Source organism: Oikopleura dioica, chromosome PAR (genome assembly GCF_907165135.1).
Source record: "Oikopleura dioica chromosome PAR, OKI2018_I68_1.0, whole genome shotgun sequence".
Classification (NCBI taxonomy): domain Eukaryota; kingdom Metazoa; phylum Chordata; class Appendicularia; order Copelata; family Oikopleuridae; genus Oikopleura; species Oikopleura dioica.
Genome location: NC_137293.1, coordinates 12,582,891 through 12,598,367, shown reverse-complemented (window position 1 = coordinate 12,598,367; position 15,477 = coordinate 12,582,891). Strand labels below are relative to the sequence as shown.

General features: G+C 42.3%; 8 protein-coding genes across 8 annotated transcripts; 6 read left to right on the top strand and 2 right to left on the bottom strand.

Moving 5' to 3' along the window:
- The first annotated feature begins 358 nt into the window (after nt 1-358).
- On the top strand, nt 359-1,048 carry LOC145701903 (uncharacterized). Its single transcript, XM_081779116.1, has 3 exons — nt 359-524; nt 626-799; nt 861-1,048. Exons 1-3 carry the CDS (start codon nt 359-361, stop codon nt 1,046-1,048), a joined length of 528 nt encoding a protein of 175 aa, XP_081635242.1.
- A 53-nt stretch (nt 1,049-1,101) lies between these two features.
- Nucleotides 1,102-3,447, bottom strand: LOC145703792 (replication protein A 70 kDa DNA-binding subunit-like). The gene is given in 10 exon segments (XM_081781180.1): nt 1,102-1,382; nt 1,425-1,571; nt 1,614-1,727; nt 1,772-1,993; nt 2,037-2,165; nt 2,240-2,311; nt 2,314-2,461; nt 2,510-2,792; nt 2,839-3,097; nt 3,179-3,447. Coding segments are annotated over 10 exon segments (1,773 nt in total). The 5' UTR covers nt 3,425-3,447; the 3' UTR covers nt 1,102-1,229.
- A 970-nt stretch (nt 3,448-4,417) lies between these two features.
- Nucleotides 4,418-7,140, top strand: LOC145705895 (uncharacterized). The gene is made up of 2 exons (XM_081783394.1): nt 4,418-4,980; nt 5,024-7,140. Exons 1-2 carry the CDS (start codon nt 4,791-4,793, stop codon nt 7,123-7,125), a joined length of 2,292 nt encoding a protein of 763 aa, XP_081639520.1. The 5' UTR covers nt 4,418-4,790; the 3' UTR covers nt 7,126-7,140.
- Nucleotides 7,141-7,213: 73 nt separating this feature from the next.
- On the top strand, nt 7,214-10,183 carry LOC145705896 (cyclin-dependent kinase 9-A-like). Its single transcript, XM_081783395.1, has 8 exons — nt 7,214-7,634; nt 7,776-8,158; nt 8,204-8,413; nt 8,454-8,753; nt 8,812-9,067; nt 9,112-9,282; nt 9,326-10,028; nt 10,104-10,183. Exons 1-7 carry the CDS (start codon nt 7,403-7,405, stop codon nt 9,517-9,519), a joined length of 1,746 nt encoding a protein of 581 aa, XP_081639521.1. The 5' UTR covers nt 7,214-7,402; the 3' UTR covers nt 9,520-10,028; nt 10,104-10,183.
- A 421-nt stretch (nt 10,184-10,604) lies between these two features.
- LOC145701902 (N-terminal kinase-like protein) lies at nt 10,605-12,522 on the top strand. Its single transcript, XM_081779115.1, has 5 exons — nt 10,605-10,870; nt 10,915-11,062; nt 11,115-11,751; nt 11,792-11,980; nt 12,022-12,522. The coding sequence occupies exons 1-5, from the start codon at nt 10,609-10,611 to the stop codon at nt 12,520-12,522; spliced, it is 1,737 nt and encodes a 578-aa protein (XP_081635241.1). The 5' UTR covers nt 10,605-10,608.
- Nucleotides 12,523-12,554: 32 nt separating this feature from the next.
- On the top strand, nt 12,555-13,711 carry LOC145705897 (uncharacterized). The gene is made up of 3 exons (XM_081783396.1): nt 12,555-12,891; nt 13,087-13,393; nt 13,439-13,711. Exons 1-3 carry the CDS (start codon nt 12,624-12,626, stop codon nt 13,494-13,496), a joined length of 633 nt encoding a protein of 210 aa, XP_081639522.1. The 5' UTR covers nt 12,555-12,623; the 3' UTR covers nt 13,497-13,711.
- Nucleotides 13,712-13,939: 228 nt separating this feature from the next.
- LOC145701901 (neuronal calcium sensor 1-like) lies at nt 13,940-14,709 on the top strand. Its single transcript, XM_081779114.1, has 4 exons — nt 13,940-14,028; nt 14,237-14,346; nt 14,387-14,553; nt 14,596-14,709. The coding sequence occupies exons 1-4, from the start codon at nt 13,940-13,942 to the stop codon at nt 14,707-14,709; spliced, it is 480 nt and encodes a 159-aa protein (XP_081635240.1).
- A 90-nt stretch (nt 14,710-14,799) lies between these two features.
- Nucleotides 14,800-15,477, bottom strand: LOC145704396 (uncharacterized). Its single transcript, XM_081781844.1, has 3 exons — nt 15,368-15,477; nt 14,971-15,326; nt 14,800-14,925 (listed from the first exon to the last, which is right to left on the bottom strand). Exons 1-3 carry the CDS (start codon nt 15,451-15,453, stop codon nt 14,834-14,836), a joined length of 534 nt encoding a protein of 177 aa, XP_081637970.1. The 5' UTR covers nt 15,454-15,477; the 3' UTR covers nt 14,800-14,833.

Here is a 15,477-nt window from a genome sequence, read left to right as displayed (position 1 = left end):
CTGAAGTGATAGCTTCTGATTTTGTTTCTCCCCTACCGGTAGCGATCGTCTCCCGACAGTCGTTTATTGAAAAAAACAGACGTTTATTGAGAAAAATGAGTAAACGCACCACCAAATGTAAACCAATTCGGTGGGATCCGACAAAAATAGAGCTCGGTTATATCATCGCGCCAGGAAGCGTCGGAATTTGCAAGAGATGTAGCAGAGTCACCGAAAAGATGGCTCTCCTTACAGATTATTTACACGGAGATGGGGAAATTACTGTTTGCCAGGATTGTGAAGGCTTTTGAAATTAATTTAAACTCTTGACTATTAATATAATTATAATATTGGTTGATTCATCTTTTCAAAATCTTTAATGAGTCTGAAAAAACACTACGCCGAAGCTAAGCACCGGCTTGTCATCTCGGATGCAAAGCTGCAGTGTCCAAGGAAATATTGTTCTGCCAGAAATCTAAGTCCTCGAGAGTATCTCGTCGGAAAATGCTGCGAGGCTGCTAAGGAAAAACAAGCTGGTTCTACGGGTTTTGGTTCTGTAAATTTTTGTTTTCGAAAATAAAATTTATGACTGATATAGACTGCATCATGCAGTAACCGAATTAAATACTACTAACCGAACTAAAAGACAAAATTACCCATTGGAGTCTGGTGTCGAAGCAATTCGAAGAGGCTACAACTGATGTCAAAAAACTCAAAGAAGAGCTCAAAAAGCTCAAGGAGGAGGTCAAAAAAGCGACCGCAGATCAGAACAGCATGAAAGACGAGCTCGCAACCGCCTGTGATGCGATTGGAGTTGCAGGTATTAGAATTCTTTCCATATTCCGAATATGATATTCGGCAAATAACTGAAATCATTTTAGTTCCAAGCGAGCGTTCCTCTTGCAAGGTTTGCCTCGAGACCTACAACGGCAAGGATCACCAGGAATGCACCCTTCAGTGTGGTCATCGATCCTGCTTCAAGTGCTTGGCTGGCCTTTTTCAAAAGTTCTGCCCAGTCTGTCGAGCAGCCTTCAAGGATGATCAGATCATCAAGCTCTACCAGAATTAGATTTTTATCTGTCCCCTTCTCCAATAACGAATATAAAACACTTTTCCTTGTTGATGGGACTGATTTCTGTATTTATTGGAATATTATGTTCTTGCTAAGGGCAGTGGGTGCTAAATGAACAGTAAAACAAGTCAGTGTGCAGGTATTTAAAATTCGTCACATGAATGGCTCTCGCAGCGTCTCAGAGAGATTTGTTCTCGAACTCCTTCATTCGGTTGATCAAGTCCATACCGTACTTATTGTAGTCAATCTGAGCCACTCGTTGAGCAGCAACTCTCAATCGCTGCTCGTCCTGGTAGATTTCAGACTTCGCTCGTCCGCCAAGAATGAACTCCTAAAATCACTCTCAGAAAGGCTTCGGAAAAATGAAACGTACCAAGCAGCTCTTTGTATTGATGAAATCGTCGAATTCATTTCCGTCGGACATGAACATTTCTCCCAAGTCCTTCGACGAAATATCAAGGATTTGCTCGGCAGTGTCACCGAAGAACGTGCAGAAATGCTGGCCCCGACCGTCGGTGACCTAAAAATGTTAATTTTCTTGCTCGGTGAACTTTTCTTTTACCGCTGCGTTCATCATGATTCGATAGTTGAAGTCCTGGAAGTTCGAGTTGCATTTCTCGCATCGATAGGTTCCGTCGTCTTCCTCGATCAACTTCTTGTTGCATCCCGTGCCCTCCTAAATTTAGTTGCTAGATCTGTCTCTTGAAAATCAAGCCATACTTTTCCAACGCATCCCTTGTAAACCATGCGGTCCTTCTTGATGTAGGTAAGGTAGCATTTGGAGTTGAACCAGTAGGGCTTGTCTCCCTCTGTTTCGTAGTTGGCTCCGTGCATGAGGGCGTCAAGAGTAACCATCTGGTTCTTTTTTCCACCTCCAGTGTTCGCGCCAGACTGTCCTTCAAATGTAGAGTCCTGGCCTTCCTGCTGCCACCAGACTCGAAGCTGAACAAATCTGTGAACATTTTTCACTCGAAGAAACGCTTACTCTTTCTCCGTCTTTTTCGGTGAAATCAAGGACGATTTCAGAGTCGCGTCCAACCGACAAGGTCTTACCCTGGAATTCTCCAACGCTGGCGCCTTTTACGGCGAGAACTTGCCCTCTCTCGGCGTTAAACTAGATAGGATAGTAAGATTACTTTCTAGGTCAGTAATAATAGTAAATATAGGCCAATATATACACAATTTTACTTCGACAGCTTGTTTTCCCCACAGCGTGCATCGGAGCTTTTCTTTGGTGGAATCATCGACAACTTCGAGATCTCTCTTTCGAGTTGCGCTCCTGCTCGAGTGTTGATGGTGTCGACTGGGCCGACGTTGTTGATGACAACGCAAACATCAACGAATGCTCCCTTCGCTCGCTCGGCGATGATCTTTGAAATGTTCTCGAAGTCGAAGGACATTTCAGGGATACTAGACGAACATTAGCGTTTGGAAAATTGAGTTGAAAAAGTGACTTACTCTCCATCATCATCCATGACTTCTTCTATCGCCGTATTTCTTCCCAAAGTGCACTCGTAGTCGTGCTTTGTTCGATTGTACTGCGGATTCTTTGGCTTCAGGCTTCCATTAGAAATCGTGATCACTTTGCCTTTTTCAATGATGTTCATGAACTTGTCAACTTCGTCATTGAACGCAGAAATTTTCAAGTCGCAAGTTCCATCTTCCACGGTGAAGCTGAACAATTTTCCCGCTCCTTTTGCGTTTTGGTATTCTTTCAGTGCGCTTTTCTGTGTCACGCGCGCTAGAAAAAAGGGTTTATGAAGAGTTCTTGCGTTTGAAATTGTTACCTTTGATGACCCATTTGTTCATGTAAGGAGTAAGAGTCATGATGCTCATGAATCGTCCATCAGCAGTGGCTGGCTTCGCATTTTCCTTTCCACGGGCAGGTGCGCCGGGGACGTTTACTTTCTTCTTCGGCGCAGCGACGACGGATTTGCTTGGCCGGTCAAACGGTTGGCCGTATTTCCAGATCTTGGTCGTGCCTGATTTTGGCAGCGGAAAGTTCTTTGTTTCGACCTCGAACTCTTCGATTTGAAAGAGCATCTTCGAATCGGTTGAAAAAAAAGCAAAAATCAACGAGTATTCAAAAGTTTAAAGTATCTATTCTTTTTTCAACCTCTTTTCCTTTTCCGCACTGCCAGTAATATTCCAGTGCTTCACCTTCAGCAGATCTCCTTTCTCCAGTTGTTTGTCTGTGACAATCACTGTCATTTGCGACTCATATTTTCCGTCTGTGAGTTTTCCACGAAGTCGACGAGTAGTTGCGCTCTTATTGAGTTCTCGACTGACGATGAGCAGGACGTAGACTGGCCCATCGGAGGAGGTGACCTCTCTGTTGAATACGAGGGGGATGGTTCCCGGAACGAGACTCATTCTAAAGAGGATTTTTTTTTTAATATATCTTTGTCGAAAATTAAAGATGTCTTCTGTATATTCGATCTCTTCTGAAGGCAAAGTAACTTTTTGTTAAGTAAATTTTCTCGAAAATAGTTCTAGAAAAAGTAACAACCAAAAAGGAGACGCCTAAAAGTTTCGAATTTGCGGAGGCGCAGTTGTAGAGTTGCGCGCGCGCCAATCGCACATTTCTCATTTTCGCGCCTTTGACTCGAAAAAACGAAACGAAACTCGAAAACTTCCGGAAACGAGATCTTGGAGGAAGACAAGCCCTTCCTGGAAGAAATAAGAATAAAAAAATATTTTCTCTCTGGCTTATTAGTAACTCGAAATACTCGTCCAATCAAATCAAACAGAAAAAAAAGATGTTGGTCTAAAGTTGAAGATACAGTAGAGCACGGTTCGAAACAGTGCTCAAATACTGACTTGCTAAATCTGACTTGGAATGAGCAGTAAAGCGTCGAGTAAGCCGATTTTGCAACGAGTTTATGATCATTTAGACAGGTAAAAGCGATTCTAGAGGTCGAAACGGCTCTAGAAATGAAAAATCATGGCTAATCAACTCTTCAGTGAGCCAAAGATCTGAGAAAAAGCTTTCTCGAGTGCGAGATTCTTTTGATGCTTTGGACAAAGAATTGTTTCCCTCTGGCAGACCAAAAGATATCTACCGAGAACCCCAGCTCTTTCCTGGAACAGAAGATGGAAGCGATAAACACCATCGTAGAGTCAGGACTGTCAAGCCTGTGTTGAAACGAATCGTTGATCCAATCGAACTTTCTAGCGAGGATGAAGACGATGATCTTGTGATTGTCGATTCGAAGCCGGGAAAATCAAGAAAGCACCGAAAAAGATCGGATATTCGGGAGAGAAGGAAGAAAAGAAAGCGGTCGAGATCTTCTAGTCCAAGTTAGAGTTGCAATTTTCTTTGAATCTTGCCAATTTTGATCCTTTTTCCAACTCTGTCGAAAGTCGAAAGCATCGCTCAAGATCTCGCAGTCCTATCCGCCGACGAAAGAATCGATCCAGAAGTACAAGCAGAAGTAGACATTACTGCTCGAAGCATCGATCAAAAAAGTTCAGAAGTGAAAAGAGGGAGAAACGCTTGAGTCGTCGGAAAAGCAGTTCTACGGGGAAAAACACAAGAAAACCTTCCTCAGGCTCTTCCTCCTCGACAGAACAAACAACGAGCTCGTCTAACCTCCCAAGCGCTTTATCTAGCAGCGATCAGTCCCGTTCAAGAACCGCCAGTTCTGATGTCTCCCGCACAGGCGTTCCCCAAAAAGGACAACAGGGCAGCACAACCGATGTTTGGTCAGAAGCATCAATCAGAAATGCTCGACTCTCGATGATGATCGTGCAAGTGGATAAAAATCCGAAACAAGGTGAAAACAATCGTAAATTCCCGAAGCACACGCCAAAATCTGTCGAAAAAAGCGACAGTTCCTCATCATCAGAGCCGATTACTGGCAGCTCGACTGAATCTGATGGAGATAAGAATACTGACATTAGGAAATATACGAATTCAAGTGACATAGGTACAGTTCATCAACATTTTCCTTGCTTACACGCTTTCTTTAGATTACCGCAAGCTCATACCTGCCCAGTCTGTTTCCGTCCGCAAGTTGAAAATTCGCGGAACTCGGAAAAACTCAGAAAAATCCAAAATGCTCGAAAAATCGAAACAATCTCCTCTTCCTTCTCGGACCTTCTCCAATCCAAGAGCGTTAAGAAACATTTCTTCAGAACAAGAAGAAAGTCAAAATCATCAACCCCGAAAGACTATGCCGAAACTATCAGCAAGCGAAGAAGGCGAAATTCTCTCCGACAATGCCCAGCCACGAAAAATCAGTGTGGATTCTGCCAAGAGTTCAATTTCAGAAAGAAGAACGATCAGTAGCACTAATAGACCTATCAGCGAAAATTTGCCCAAAAACTACGAGAAGAAAGTTCAGTGTTCAAGCGAGATTGTTGAAATTTTGGACGATGACGATGAAGCGGAGAACGAAGATGACGATGATCGAAATTCACTGGATGCGTTAGAGCAAGATCTCATTGATCCTCTGGCAGAAATCGACAACTTTGAAGAGCATCCGTCGCCGGGAACGCCTTGCGAAGATGATACAGTTCAGAGGGTGTCTTCTGAGCCTAACAATTTTCCAACGTCTGATAGAAGAAACAGCTGCCCGGACGAACAGGGAGGAAGGAGGGATTCTTCCGTTCTTGGCGATCTTGTCCAAGTACCCGAAGTCTACTTTGATATTTTTCTTGATCAAGTGATTCTGGATTTGACTCAAGACGTCTTTAAATCTTCTATCGAGCGGGAATGCTGTTTGGTGGAAACTACGGCGAATCTATTTGACCAGTTGCTCGTTGAAAATATTGAACAAGTCGCTGTTGAATCTACTGAGAAAGAAGTCATTGAAAGAGCGACTATGTCAAAGACATATTGTGGGATGGTAGAAGACCTTGTGAAAGAACTACTCGAGGAGGAGAAGAAATCGTTTGAGGAAGATAAGAAACATGAAGATCTTCTCTATCTCTTGGAAAACATCGAAGCTCATGATGATTGCTGCCTCGAAGGGACCCAAGGGAGCTCTGAGCAATGCTCACGATTTTGCGAAGCTCTTGAATCTATGGACGAAAGGTTGGAAAACACTTGGGTGAAGGATCTTGCTGATTTCGACGACATAACTGTCAAAGGCAAATCTCAAATTTGCTTGAACGAATTGTTTTCCCGCGACGACTTTGCTGATCTCTCCCATGAAAGAATGATCGAAATCGAATTTGACCAGGAAGATTACGAGGTTGTCTACAAATGGCCAAATCTTGCGAGAAAACAGCGTTTCCAACAGAGAAAGAGCGCAAAAAGTCCTGCTAAAATCCAGTTGGACGCGATGATTGCTGCGAAAAAGGAGTCCAAAAGCGGTAAAAACTCAAATTCAGGAAGCAGGAAGAGATCTCAGACGGTGTCAAAGTCGATTTCACCAAAATTTGATGGAGATTTGCCGATTTATGATAAGGAAACAGAAGATTGCTTCGCTTCACAAGAGAAGACGAAGGAAGTCATCAGTCTTCTGAGCTCCGACGAATCTGAAAAAGCGACGAAATCAAGTTCAAAAAGTGAAAATTTCCAAGTAGAAGAGAAACTCTACGAACCTATCATTTCAAGCATCGTCTCTGACTTGGTAAAAGAAACTCTTGAGAATGAAAAACGAAAGGAAAACGAGCTGGTAGAGCGAGTGACCGAAAAGTCAGTGCTCCGGATCTTCCAACAATTCTATGGAAACGAACACGCTATTCTTCATATAGCGCGAGAGAGCATCGATATCAGAATGCGCGAACTCGTCAAAGATATTCTTCAAAACGAAAAAGAGCGACTTGTTTTTTCGAAAAAGCTTGAAGAAGACTTCTTCACGCATCTTGTCCAAAAATTAGTTTCAGAGCTTTTTATGGAAATTTTGCCAAAAGAAAAGTCAAAGGCTTCAGTGGCGATGGATTCATACAAAGATCTGGTGGCGGAAGAAGTCAGAAATCTGCTCAATGCTCAAAAAGAAAAGAAGATTTTAAAAGAAGAAGAAGATCCAGTAATGAAGTCTTGGGTTTGCTCGCAGCATGATTTTCCGTCGCTTTCGACTGAAGGATTTCTTGAGCTAAAACAACACAAGCCAGGGATTATATGATTTCAGCGTTTTAGAAAGTTTTTTTTTCTTATTTTGAGATTGAAATTGCTAAATATTGAAATTCAAAAAATATCCCTCCTGAAAGCTTCTCTCCAAAAGCGACTTCAAGAACAGCCCAAAGCTTTTAATCCAGTCGTTGCGGCTTTCTGAAGAGGATTCCGTCCTAATCGAGAGATGGTGGCACGAAGCCCAGCCGAAAAAATTTTCAATTTCCACGCTTCTTGGCAAAAGCCCAAGTAGTTCGGCTCAACCCGCAGCTGCGAAAATTCAACCCGGAATGACGGGCGCTGTGATTCCACAAGAACAGATGGCTGATGTCTTCGACCCTCTTTCTGCACTTGGACTAGACTACAGCAACAATAAGCGCAGGCAAAGTATCATGGAGGAGCTGAACGGGTTGAAATACGCCGTTTGCGATTCCAAATCGCCCAAAGTCACCACTCCCGGGAAAGACAAGCTGGCCAACTCCAAGGGCACGCCCAAGGACTACAGAAGCAATTTTCAAAAAGGTACAATCTCAAGCTCGATAGAAAAAGGATCAAGACCCAAGATTTCGCGGCCCACAAGATTACGAGTCAAGGCAATTTTAAAGAATTCAAGATCCAAGACCATTTCAAGTAGAAAGCGGAAAGTAAAAGAACATTCTCTAGGCGCCTGCTCGTCAAATTCTAATTCGCCAAAAAGCGAGTTACTCGGCGTTTCTTCTGATGCTACTGTCTCGAGTACTGCTAGTAGTTCCTCTTCGACAGTGAAACCCTCTTCATCGTCGAAGGCTGTTTCCAGGAGAAGCTCTAGAAAGCTCCAGAGGCCAACTGAAAACGTTTTCGACGGAATTCGCCGAACCCTAGGTGAAAGAAGACCGACTTTAACATCCATTCCTTCTATTTGCGGAAGCAGGAAGGATTTGACTATCGAAGATCCGCTTGAATGCGTAGATAATTATCGACTGGATGCAATTATCGGAGAGGGAACGTTCGGACAAGTTTTCAGGGGCGAGTGCAAATCAACTAAGTCTTTGGTCGCCCTCAAAAAGGTGACAAGCAATAATTTCTACAATTATTTACTTGTAATTCGTAAGGTCCGAATGGATAGGGAAAAGGAAGGCTTCCCGATTACAGCGATACGAGAAGTGAAGCTTTTGTCCAAGCTAAATCATCGGAATGTTGTTGACCTAAAGACTGTTGTTCAGGCAAAAGACCTGTCATCCTTTTTTCTCGTCTTCGAATTCGTTGATAATGATTTGACGGGGATCATTGAGCACGCTCCGCTGAAATCAGACCAGATAAAGGTAGCTGTCTTTACTAGATCACTCGCTAAAACTGTTTCAGAAACTCTTCTATCAAATTCTTCTTGGGTTGGAATATTGTCACGCGAACGACGTATTCCACCGCGATTTGAAATGCTCAAATATCTTGATCGCAAAAGACGGAAGTGTCAAACTCGGAGATTTCGGACTCGCGCGAATTTGTCTACCAACAGATTCACGGCCTTTTACCAATAAAGTGATAACACTTTGGTACAGGCCGCCTGAGCTTTTGGTCGGAGATGACAGATATACTGGCAAAATTGATATGTGGAGCGCTGGCTGCATTTTGGGAGAGATGTATCAACGAAAACCGGTCTTCCAGGTTAGATTTTAAATCATTTATCAATTGATTTGAAAAATTCGCTAAAATAATTTCCCAGGCTTCAACAGACGTCGCTCAACTTGAAGTCATTTCAAAACTGTGCGGCATTCCAGATCCAGCCGCATGGCCTGAAATCATCCACTACAAACACTTCAAAACTCTAGTCACTCCTCTCATCACTCGTTTTCACCCAAAGCCAAGAAGGAAAATTGCCGAGCAATTCTGTGCCCTCCCACCTGATGCGCTTGAAGTTCTCGACGGTCTTTTACGACTGAATCCGAAAACCCGTTTGTCGGCTACAGAAGCGTTAAAAAGTTAATTGCAGTTTTATTTTCTGATTGTAATGGATCTTTCATAGAACCTTGGTTCCGCAATCTTAGTGAAGATACTCGAGCAGATCTTGGAAGCCCAGAAAATCTCCATGAAATGTCTGCTCGGCGAAAGAGGAAAGCAAAACGGCAGGCCAAACGAGCAGATTCATTCTCTGACAAAATGACGAAAATCAAGAGGCTTACCACTGCTTTCCCACGTAAGCAAATCTTCCCCTTTTCCCTGAATAACCTTTTTCATAGAACTTACACTGATGATCCTTGCGGAAAAGGCAGGAATCGAGTTGACCCACGAAGTCCGAGAAAATCTCGGTTCTCAACGATTGAGCCGCATTTTTGGCTCTACCCTTCCGCAGCAGACGATTGAGCCGATCGCTGATATCGTTATCCAACTTGCATCCAAAAATATTTCAATTCGCAAAACCGCGCGACTATGATTTGAAATTTTAAACTTTCTTTCTTTCTCTATTTTGTTTTCAGGCCTTACTTCTTCAAACAACAACAAACAAAACATATCTATCGTTGTATCTTTACTTTTTCCACAATTTCAATTTATTACGCACTTAAAAACTATTCTAATTTAAACTAAATAAATATCACTATATTTTATTAAAATATTATAATTTAATAAGCGCTTTATAATCTACAAAAAATGAAGCAAAAATTTGAGTTCCATTCTCTAAATTGAAAAATTAAATAATTGAATAAGTTCATTCATTTACTTTCTGTAGACTGATCATTTACTGCCTTTGCCAAGTTGTGCGTATTTCTGCGTTACTTATTATATTTGTCTTATATTTGCCAGTTATCCTCAAGAAAAAACAAGTAATTTACAAAGTGGATGAAAGTGTTTAAATTCAGGTGGCTTTCGATAATTGTTATGTCGGGAGGATCCAGGCCGCACTGGGTCAATACTTTGCTCAGACGACAAAAAGAGACCAACAAGGTTTTATATTGACAATATATTCTATAAATAAGTTAGCCCTATTTAATTCTAATAGACATTTTATCAAATTTGTAGAGCAATGTCAGATGCCAAAAATGCCTCGACTACGGCCACTGGTCTTACGAATGCTCGAACAAACGAAAATACCTCCAGCGGTAAAATCTACCCCTGTTTTCCTTTTATTGACAGTTATTCCAGAGATTCGCGAACGAAAGAGTTGAAAAAAGAACTGAAAAGAAAGCAGGATGAAAAAATCGCACAGAAGATCCGCGAAAAGCGAATCAAGAAAGGATTACCAGCGGAAAGCTCCAGCAGCAGCTCCAGTAGCTCGAGTTCCTCTAGTTCGTCGGATAGTTCCAGCTCCTCGGACGAAGATTCTGATGATGATCCCGTGGCAAAGGTAAAGTCAAGCTTTCATCTTCATTTCCTGATGATTGTTTTAGCTGACAAAGGCGAGAAAAGAAGCCGAAAAGAAGAAATAAAAGTGTTTTTGTTAACTGCCAACATTTCAACTTGAAAAAGTCAAAAAATAAAAATCTCGTGAATACAAGTCCACTTTCACTAAAAAAATGTTTTGCAGATGACTTCGTATCTATCAGGACTTTTAACTCGTGATCCCACGGCTTCTTTCGCCTATGAAGTTGGCGAGAGAATTCCCGGCCTCGACGCGGCCCAGTCGATTTGGACGATTCACGAAGGCAAGCTGAAAAAGGCGCCACACACGAAAGTTTCTGTCTTCAACTACGATCCAAAGACTGGCTCCGATGTCACAACTGAAGTTGCTAAGAATTGTCTCAAGAGGATAAAGACCCTGCGCCATCCGAATATCGTCACATACATCGGTAACTCTGTCCGAAATCGAGCTTCTTTTTCAGTCTTTTTCAAGATTGTCTGGAATCCGAAAAAGCGATCTACATCGTTACAGAGCCTGTAATCCCACTCTCGAGCTATCTTGAAAAGCTCGATGACGAGACAGAAATTGGCATGGCCATTGCTTGGGGTCTTCATCAGGTTGTTGCCGGCCTCAGGAACGGGTTTTTCTACTCTTGGAATTATGGAAGAGTGAATCTTGAAAATCCTGAACAGTTTTCTCGTCAACAACTGCAATTTAATACACAACAATGTGTGCATGTCGTCGATTTACGTAGATCGAGCTGGTGAATGGAAACTAATGGGCCTCGATTACATGTTTGGAGAAAACGACTCTCCTCCTATCAAAGTTTCCCACGGGCTTGAAAAATACGACCCACCAGAGAAGGCATCTCGAAAAAGAAGTTGTAAATGGTCCTCTGATATGTGGGGGCTTGGTTGTCTGATTTGGGAGTCTTTTAATGGAACGATGCACACTGCAAACTCGCTAAGAGACGTCGGAAGGATACCCAAGAATCTCCTGCCTCACTGGGCCGAGCTCGTTTCCGCAAATCCTCAGAAACGACCCAATCCAGAAACATTCATCAGCAATTGTCGTGAGCGAAAACAGTTCATGGACAACATGTTCGTCGATTGTAACCTTTTCTTGGGCGAACTGCAAATCAAAGACGCAGATATCCGAACGGCCTTTCTCGAACGACTGGGAAAGAATTTAGACCACTTTCCTAAAGACTATGCTCGGTTTAAAATTCTGCCCATTTTACTCAATGCCTATCAGTTCGGAGATGCGGGAGCTGCAGCGCTCGGGCCGATTTTCAAACTTGGCCAATTGCTTGAAGAAAGTGAATATCAGGTCCGTTTTCAATCCATTTTCGCCGCCTAACTTATTTTAGGAGAAAATCGTCCCGTGTCTAGTGAAAATGTTTTCGTCCAGTGATCGAGCGACGAGAATAGCTCTTCTTCGCCAAATCGAGCACATTGTTATCCACCTCAAAAAAGATGTCATCAACAACCAAATTTTCGTACCCTTATCCGCTGGTTTCCACGACTCTGCCCCTCTCATTCGTGAAGCTACAGTCAAAGTAATCTTTGTTCCTTCAAATCATTCCCTATCCCTTTTTAGTCCATTCTTCACATTGCTGACAAACTCGACGACAAGAATCTCAACACGAAACTCATGACTCACTTCGCTCAACTTCAAGCCAAAGATGACCAGGGCCCTATCCGAACTAACACCACAATCTGCCTAGGGAAGATCCTCAAATATCTGAACAAAGAAACTCGTCAAAAAGTTGCACTCTCCGCCTTCGCGCGAGCTCTGAAGGATCCTTTCCCTCCCGCTCGATCAGCTGGGTTGAAAGCAATGATGGAAAACTCAGAAATTTATACGCCACAAGAAATTGCTCAAAGAATCATTCCGGCTGTCTCACAGTCTTTATGTGACGCGGAAAAGATGGTCCGGGATTCGGGATTTGAAGTTTTGGCAACTTTTGTAAAGAAACTGAAGATTATTTCGGATGATCCAGAAGAAGCTGCTCAGTACTTGCCAAAAGAAGCGAGACAGGCGACCCCAAATAAAACTGGAGGAGTCAGGAACAGTTCGAACAGTTTAAAACCCCTTTGATTGCAATTATTTTGAGAACTAATTGTAGCTCGTCAACAAGTGCTTCTTCCGACAATGCTTCAGCCGCTTCAGGCTGGGGCTCATGGGCTGCCTCTGCGGCAATGAACATGACAATGGCTGCTGCTACTGCCGCCGCTTCTAAGCTCAAGAAAGGCCCTGAAGCCGGCCCTGCCGCTCCAGAAGTTCCAACAGAAATCGTTGTTAGTGGCACGAGTCATCAGCAAGCAGCCCAATCTACTCCCCCGCCGAAGCCAAAGACTTCTTCCAGTGGAGGAATGAAGCTTCAGAAAAAGGAGCCAAATCAAATCGATTGGGACGCCATCGTTCCAGAAACGAAAGAAGCATCGGAAGATGAAGGCAATGGATGGGGTAAGGGCGTGAAATTAACATTCGCTCTAATAATTGAATTGAATTTTCATACATTTTAACCCTCTTTGCATGGACTTTTAACACAAGCACGAACTCACTGTTTTCGCACAAGATTCTTTTAATCATTGTTGATTTTGATTTGAATTGAATTTCATCTTTTCCAATTTTCTGTATGAATGTATTTTCACCCTGAAGGATGGGGCGCGGAAGAGCTTGACGATGAGGATGCAGACTGGGGTGATGATTGGAATGCGCCTGCGAAACCCATAATCCCCGTGAAAAAATCAGTTACTAAGCAAGTTTCGAAGACAAGTGCAAGGAAGACCAGCAACACAGGCCTCAACTCTGGTTTTAATGACGACAATAGCGGATGGGGCGCCGGAGATGATTGGGATACGGATAATTGGAACAGTTCCTCGAAATCAGGGGCCACCTCAGCCGCAGCAAAGAAAAAGGCAGAAAGGGAGGCGAAACTGGCGGCGAGAAAAGCTGAGAATGAAAAGTAAAATTTCAAACATAAAGATCGTTCTAAATATTTTTCATTTAGAAAACGCGCAATGAAAAAATCAGGAGCAATGAAACTAGGAGCGCGAAAAGCCGACTAAAATAGACTAGCTTTATTACACTTATTGAAAAAACAAACTCTAGCCCCTTCAAACCGCAAAAATATATACTTACTTTCTTCATTTCAATTCTACCCGATCTTCCTACTGGTGAGCACAGTTCCTTTTTTCGTTTCTTAACTATTTTTATTTCTCATGCGCTGTACATTTATCTTCTGATCATGTGCAATATTCTAATAATAAATATTATAAGCAAAAAGTACAGTCGAAGGGTTTATTTTGAAGCTGGTTACGGGGATTTCCCAGTAAATCTGGAGAACTCATCAAAGACCGGCAATTTGCCAAAACTGTTTCCTTAAAATACGGTAAATCTTGAACGGCGGATTTCTCAAGAGTAACCTACTTTTTCAACTGACAGTTATTAGGGTTCATTATTTCGCAGGGCAATATAAGCACGAAGAGACTCGAAAAGCCACAGGAGAAAAATGGGAGCACAAAAATCAACTCTTTCTCCAGAAAAACTGAGAGACTTGGCCGAAAAAACCTTGTGGACTATTGATGAGATCAAGATTTGGTACATGTCCTGTTTTCCAAGAAGCTGTTACAAAAAAGTTCTGAGTAGGGTTTTTATGACAGTTTTTTTTATAAGAGCAATCGATGAAAGCTAACCCTTTTTGACAAGAAAAGAATTCATGGAGATTTATGAAGAGTTCTTCCCTGACTCCGATGCAGAGACCTTCACTAAGTTCGTGAAAAAAAGGAAAATATGATATTTTTATAAGTTTCGTTTTCAACGCATTTGACGAGAAAAACACAGAGGAACTGACGTTTCTTGAGTTTCTACAAGCGCTGTCTCTCCATTCCAAGGGAAAGCCGCATGATAAGCTCGAACGTAATGCTATTTTTTAGGAAGATAAATATTTATTTATAAGTGGCATTTGAGATCTACGATAATGGAAATGAAGGGAAAATTGCATATGGCGATGTCACGGAGCTTTTTGAAGCGATTCTTTGCATGTTTGGCGAGGAAGATCTCGATGGAGAATGTGAGCACTACCACAAGCTCAGAGTCGATCGCCTTTTTGAGGCGCATGATTTGGTTCTTAAGTTAATTAGCTAGCAGTATTTGATTATTTTGCAGGATGGAGATTGGCAACTGTCAAAAGACGAGTTCATCTGTGGTTCGCTCGAAGATGAACTGATTTTTAAAGCGCTCTCGATTGGAGAAGGAATTTGCTGGTCACACCTTTTCTAATTCGACAAACCATCCTTGCAGCTTAAACATTCACAAACTGTTTTTTTTTTTAATAAAATTTACACACTTCGAATTACTTTTGTCAATTTCTTTATTTGAGCGGTGAATTGTGAAATTATATTCACTAGATATCAATTCCAACGCAGTAGCCGACAGTATCAAAGTACTTTGTACCCGAGTATCCACCGCCATGACCATCCCAGTACATGTCGGTTCCTTTGTTTCGTGAAAAAAAAAAAGATATTTTTTATCATGGCAAACCTGGTTCGGCGACGAGAAAATGCGCAGTTCTAGTGCCCGGGCAAATCCACGGAGCGCCCTTTTCAAGTTCTTCCACTACGCAATCATTGTATTTTTGGCCTGATCCAGCGGCCCAGCAGTTGATGTAGCCATTGTTCGCGTAACTGTCGAAGACGCCTTGGTCGATTTCAGCGTTTGTAATATCTCCACATCCGATGATTCCGTAGCCTTCTGTCTTGCCCCACCACTTTGAATTTTTCCCGACTGTTGTCCAGTTTTCGGCGAAAGAGCAAGTTGTAGGGATATAATATGTCGAGACAATTTGTGTTCGCACATTTGCAACACAGGCTTCCTTAGAAGTTCCCAAAGTCGCACATCTTTTCAACACAATTTTAATAATAATAATAATCTTACTGACCGATTGACAGTCGACTGAATCAAAACAGACAAAGAAATATCATCTAGTCCGAGAGAAAAAGCAAAAAGAGTCGGAAGAACCTTCATTTCGTGAAAATTTAAAAGATCGAA

Coding starts and splice junctions, on each gene's coding strand:
- LOC145701903 (XM_081779116.1), top strand. CDS start 359: ATGAGTCTGAAAAAACACTACGCCGAAGCTAAGCACCGGCTTGTCATC. Junction 525..625: donor AAAACAAGCTGGTTCTACGG/GTTTTGGTTCTG, acceptor CCGAACTAAAAG/ACAAAATTACCCATTGGAGT. Junction 800..860: donor TGATGCGATTGGAGTTGCAG/GTATTAGAATTC, acceptor AAATCATTTTAG/TTCCAAGCGAGCGTTCCTCT.
- LOC145705895 (XM_081783394.1), top strand. CDS start 4,791: ATGATGATCGTGCAAGTGGATAAAAATCCGAAACAAGGTGAAAACAAT. Junction 4,981..5,023: donor TACGAATTCAAGTGACATAG/GTACAGTTCATC, acceptor CGCTTTCTTTAG/ATTACCGCAAGCTCATACCT.
- LOC145705896 (XM_081783395.1), top strand. CDS start 7,403: ATGACGGGCGCTGTGATTCCACAAGAACAGATGGCTGATGTCTTCGAC. Junction 8,159..8,203: donor CTTTGGTCGCCCTCAAAAAG/GTGACAAGCAAT, acceptor GTAATTCGTAAG/GTCCGAATGGATAGGGAAAA. Junction 9,068..9,111: donor GGCTACAGAAGCGTTAAAAA/GTTAATTGCAGT, acceptor GATCTTTCATAG/AACCTTGGTTCCGCAATCTT.
- LOC145701902 (XM_081779115.1), top strand. CDS start 10,609: ATGACTTCGTATCTATCAGGACTTTTAACTCGTGATCCCACGGCTTCT. Junction 11,063..11,114: donor GTTGCCGGCCTCAGGAACGG/GTTTTTCTACTC, acceptor AATCCTGAACAG/TTTTCTCGTCAACAACTGCA. Junction 11,752..11,791: donor TTGAAGAAAGTGAATATCAG/GTCCGTTTTCAA, acceptor AACTTATTTTAG/GAGAAAATCGTCCCGTGTCT.
- LOC145705897 (XM_081783396.1), top strand. CDS start 12,624: ATGAACATGACAATGGCTGCTGCTACTGCCGCCGCTTCTAAGCTCAAG. Junction 12,892..13,086: donor AGATGAAGGCAATGGATGGG/GTAAGGGCGTGA, acceptor TTCACCCTGAAG/GATGGGGCGCGGAAGAGCTT. Junction 13,394..13,438: donor AGAAAAGCTGAGAATGAAAA/GTAAAATTTCAA, acceptor TTTTTCATTTAG/AAAACGCGCAATGAAAAAAT.
- LOC145701901 (XM_081779114.1), top strand. CDS start 13,940: ATGGGAGCACAAAAATCAACTCTTTCTCCAGAAAAACTGAGAGACTTG. Junction 14,029..14,236: donor ATTGATGAGATCAAGATTTG/GTACATGTCCTG, acceptor TATTTTTATAAG/TTTCGTTTTCAACGCATTTG. Junction 14,347..14,386: donor GCCGCATGATAAGCTCGAAC/GTAATGCTATTT, acceptor TTTATTTATAAG/TGGCATTTGAGATCTACGAT.
- LOC145704396 (XM_081781844.1), bottom strand. CDS start 15,453: ATGAAGGTTCTTCCGACTCTTTTTGCTTTTTCTCTCGGACTAGATGAT. Junction 15,327..15,367: donor ATTCAGTCGACTGTCAATCG/GTCAGTAAGATT, acceptor TGTGTTGAAAAG/ATGTGCGACTTTGGGAACTT. Junction 14,926..14,970: donor TTTTCTCGTCGCCGAACCAG/GTTTGCCATGAT, acceptor CACGAAACAAAG/GAACCGACATGTACTGGGAT.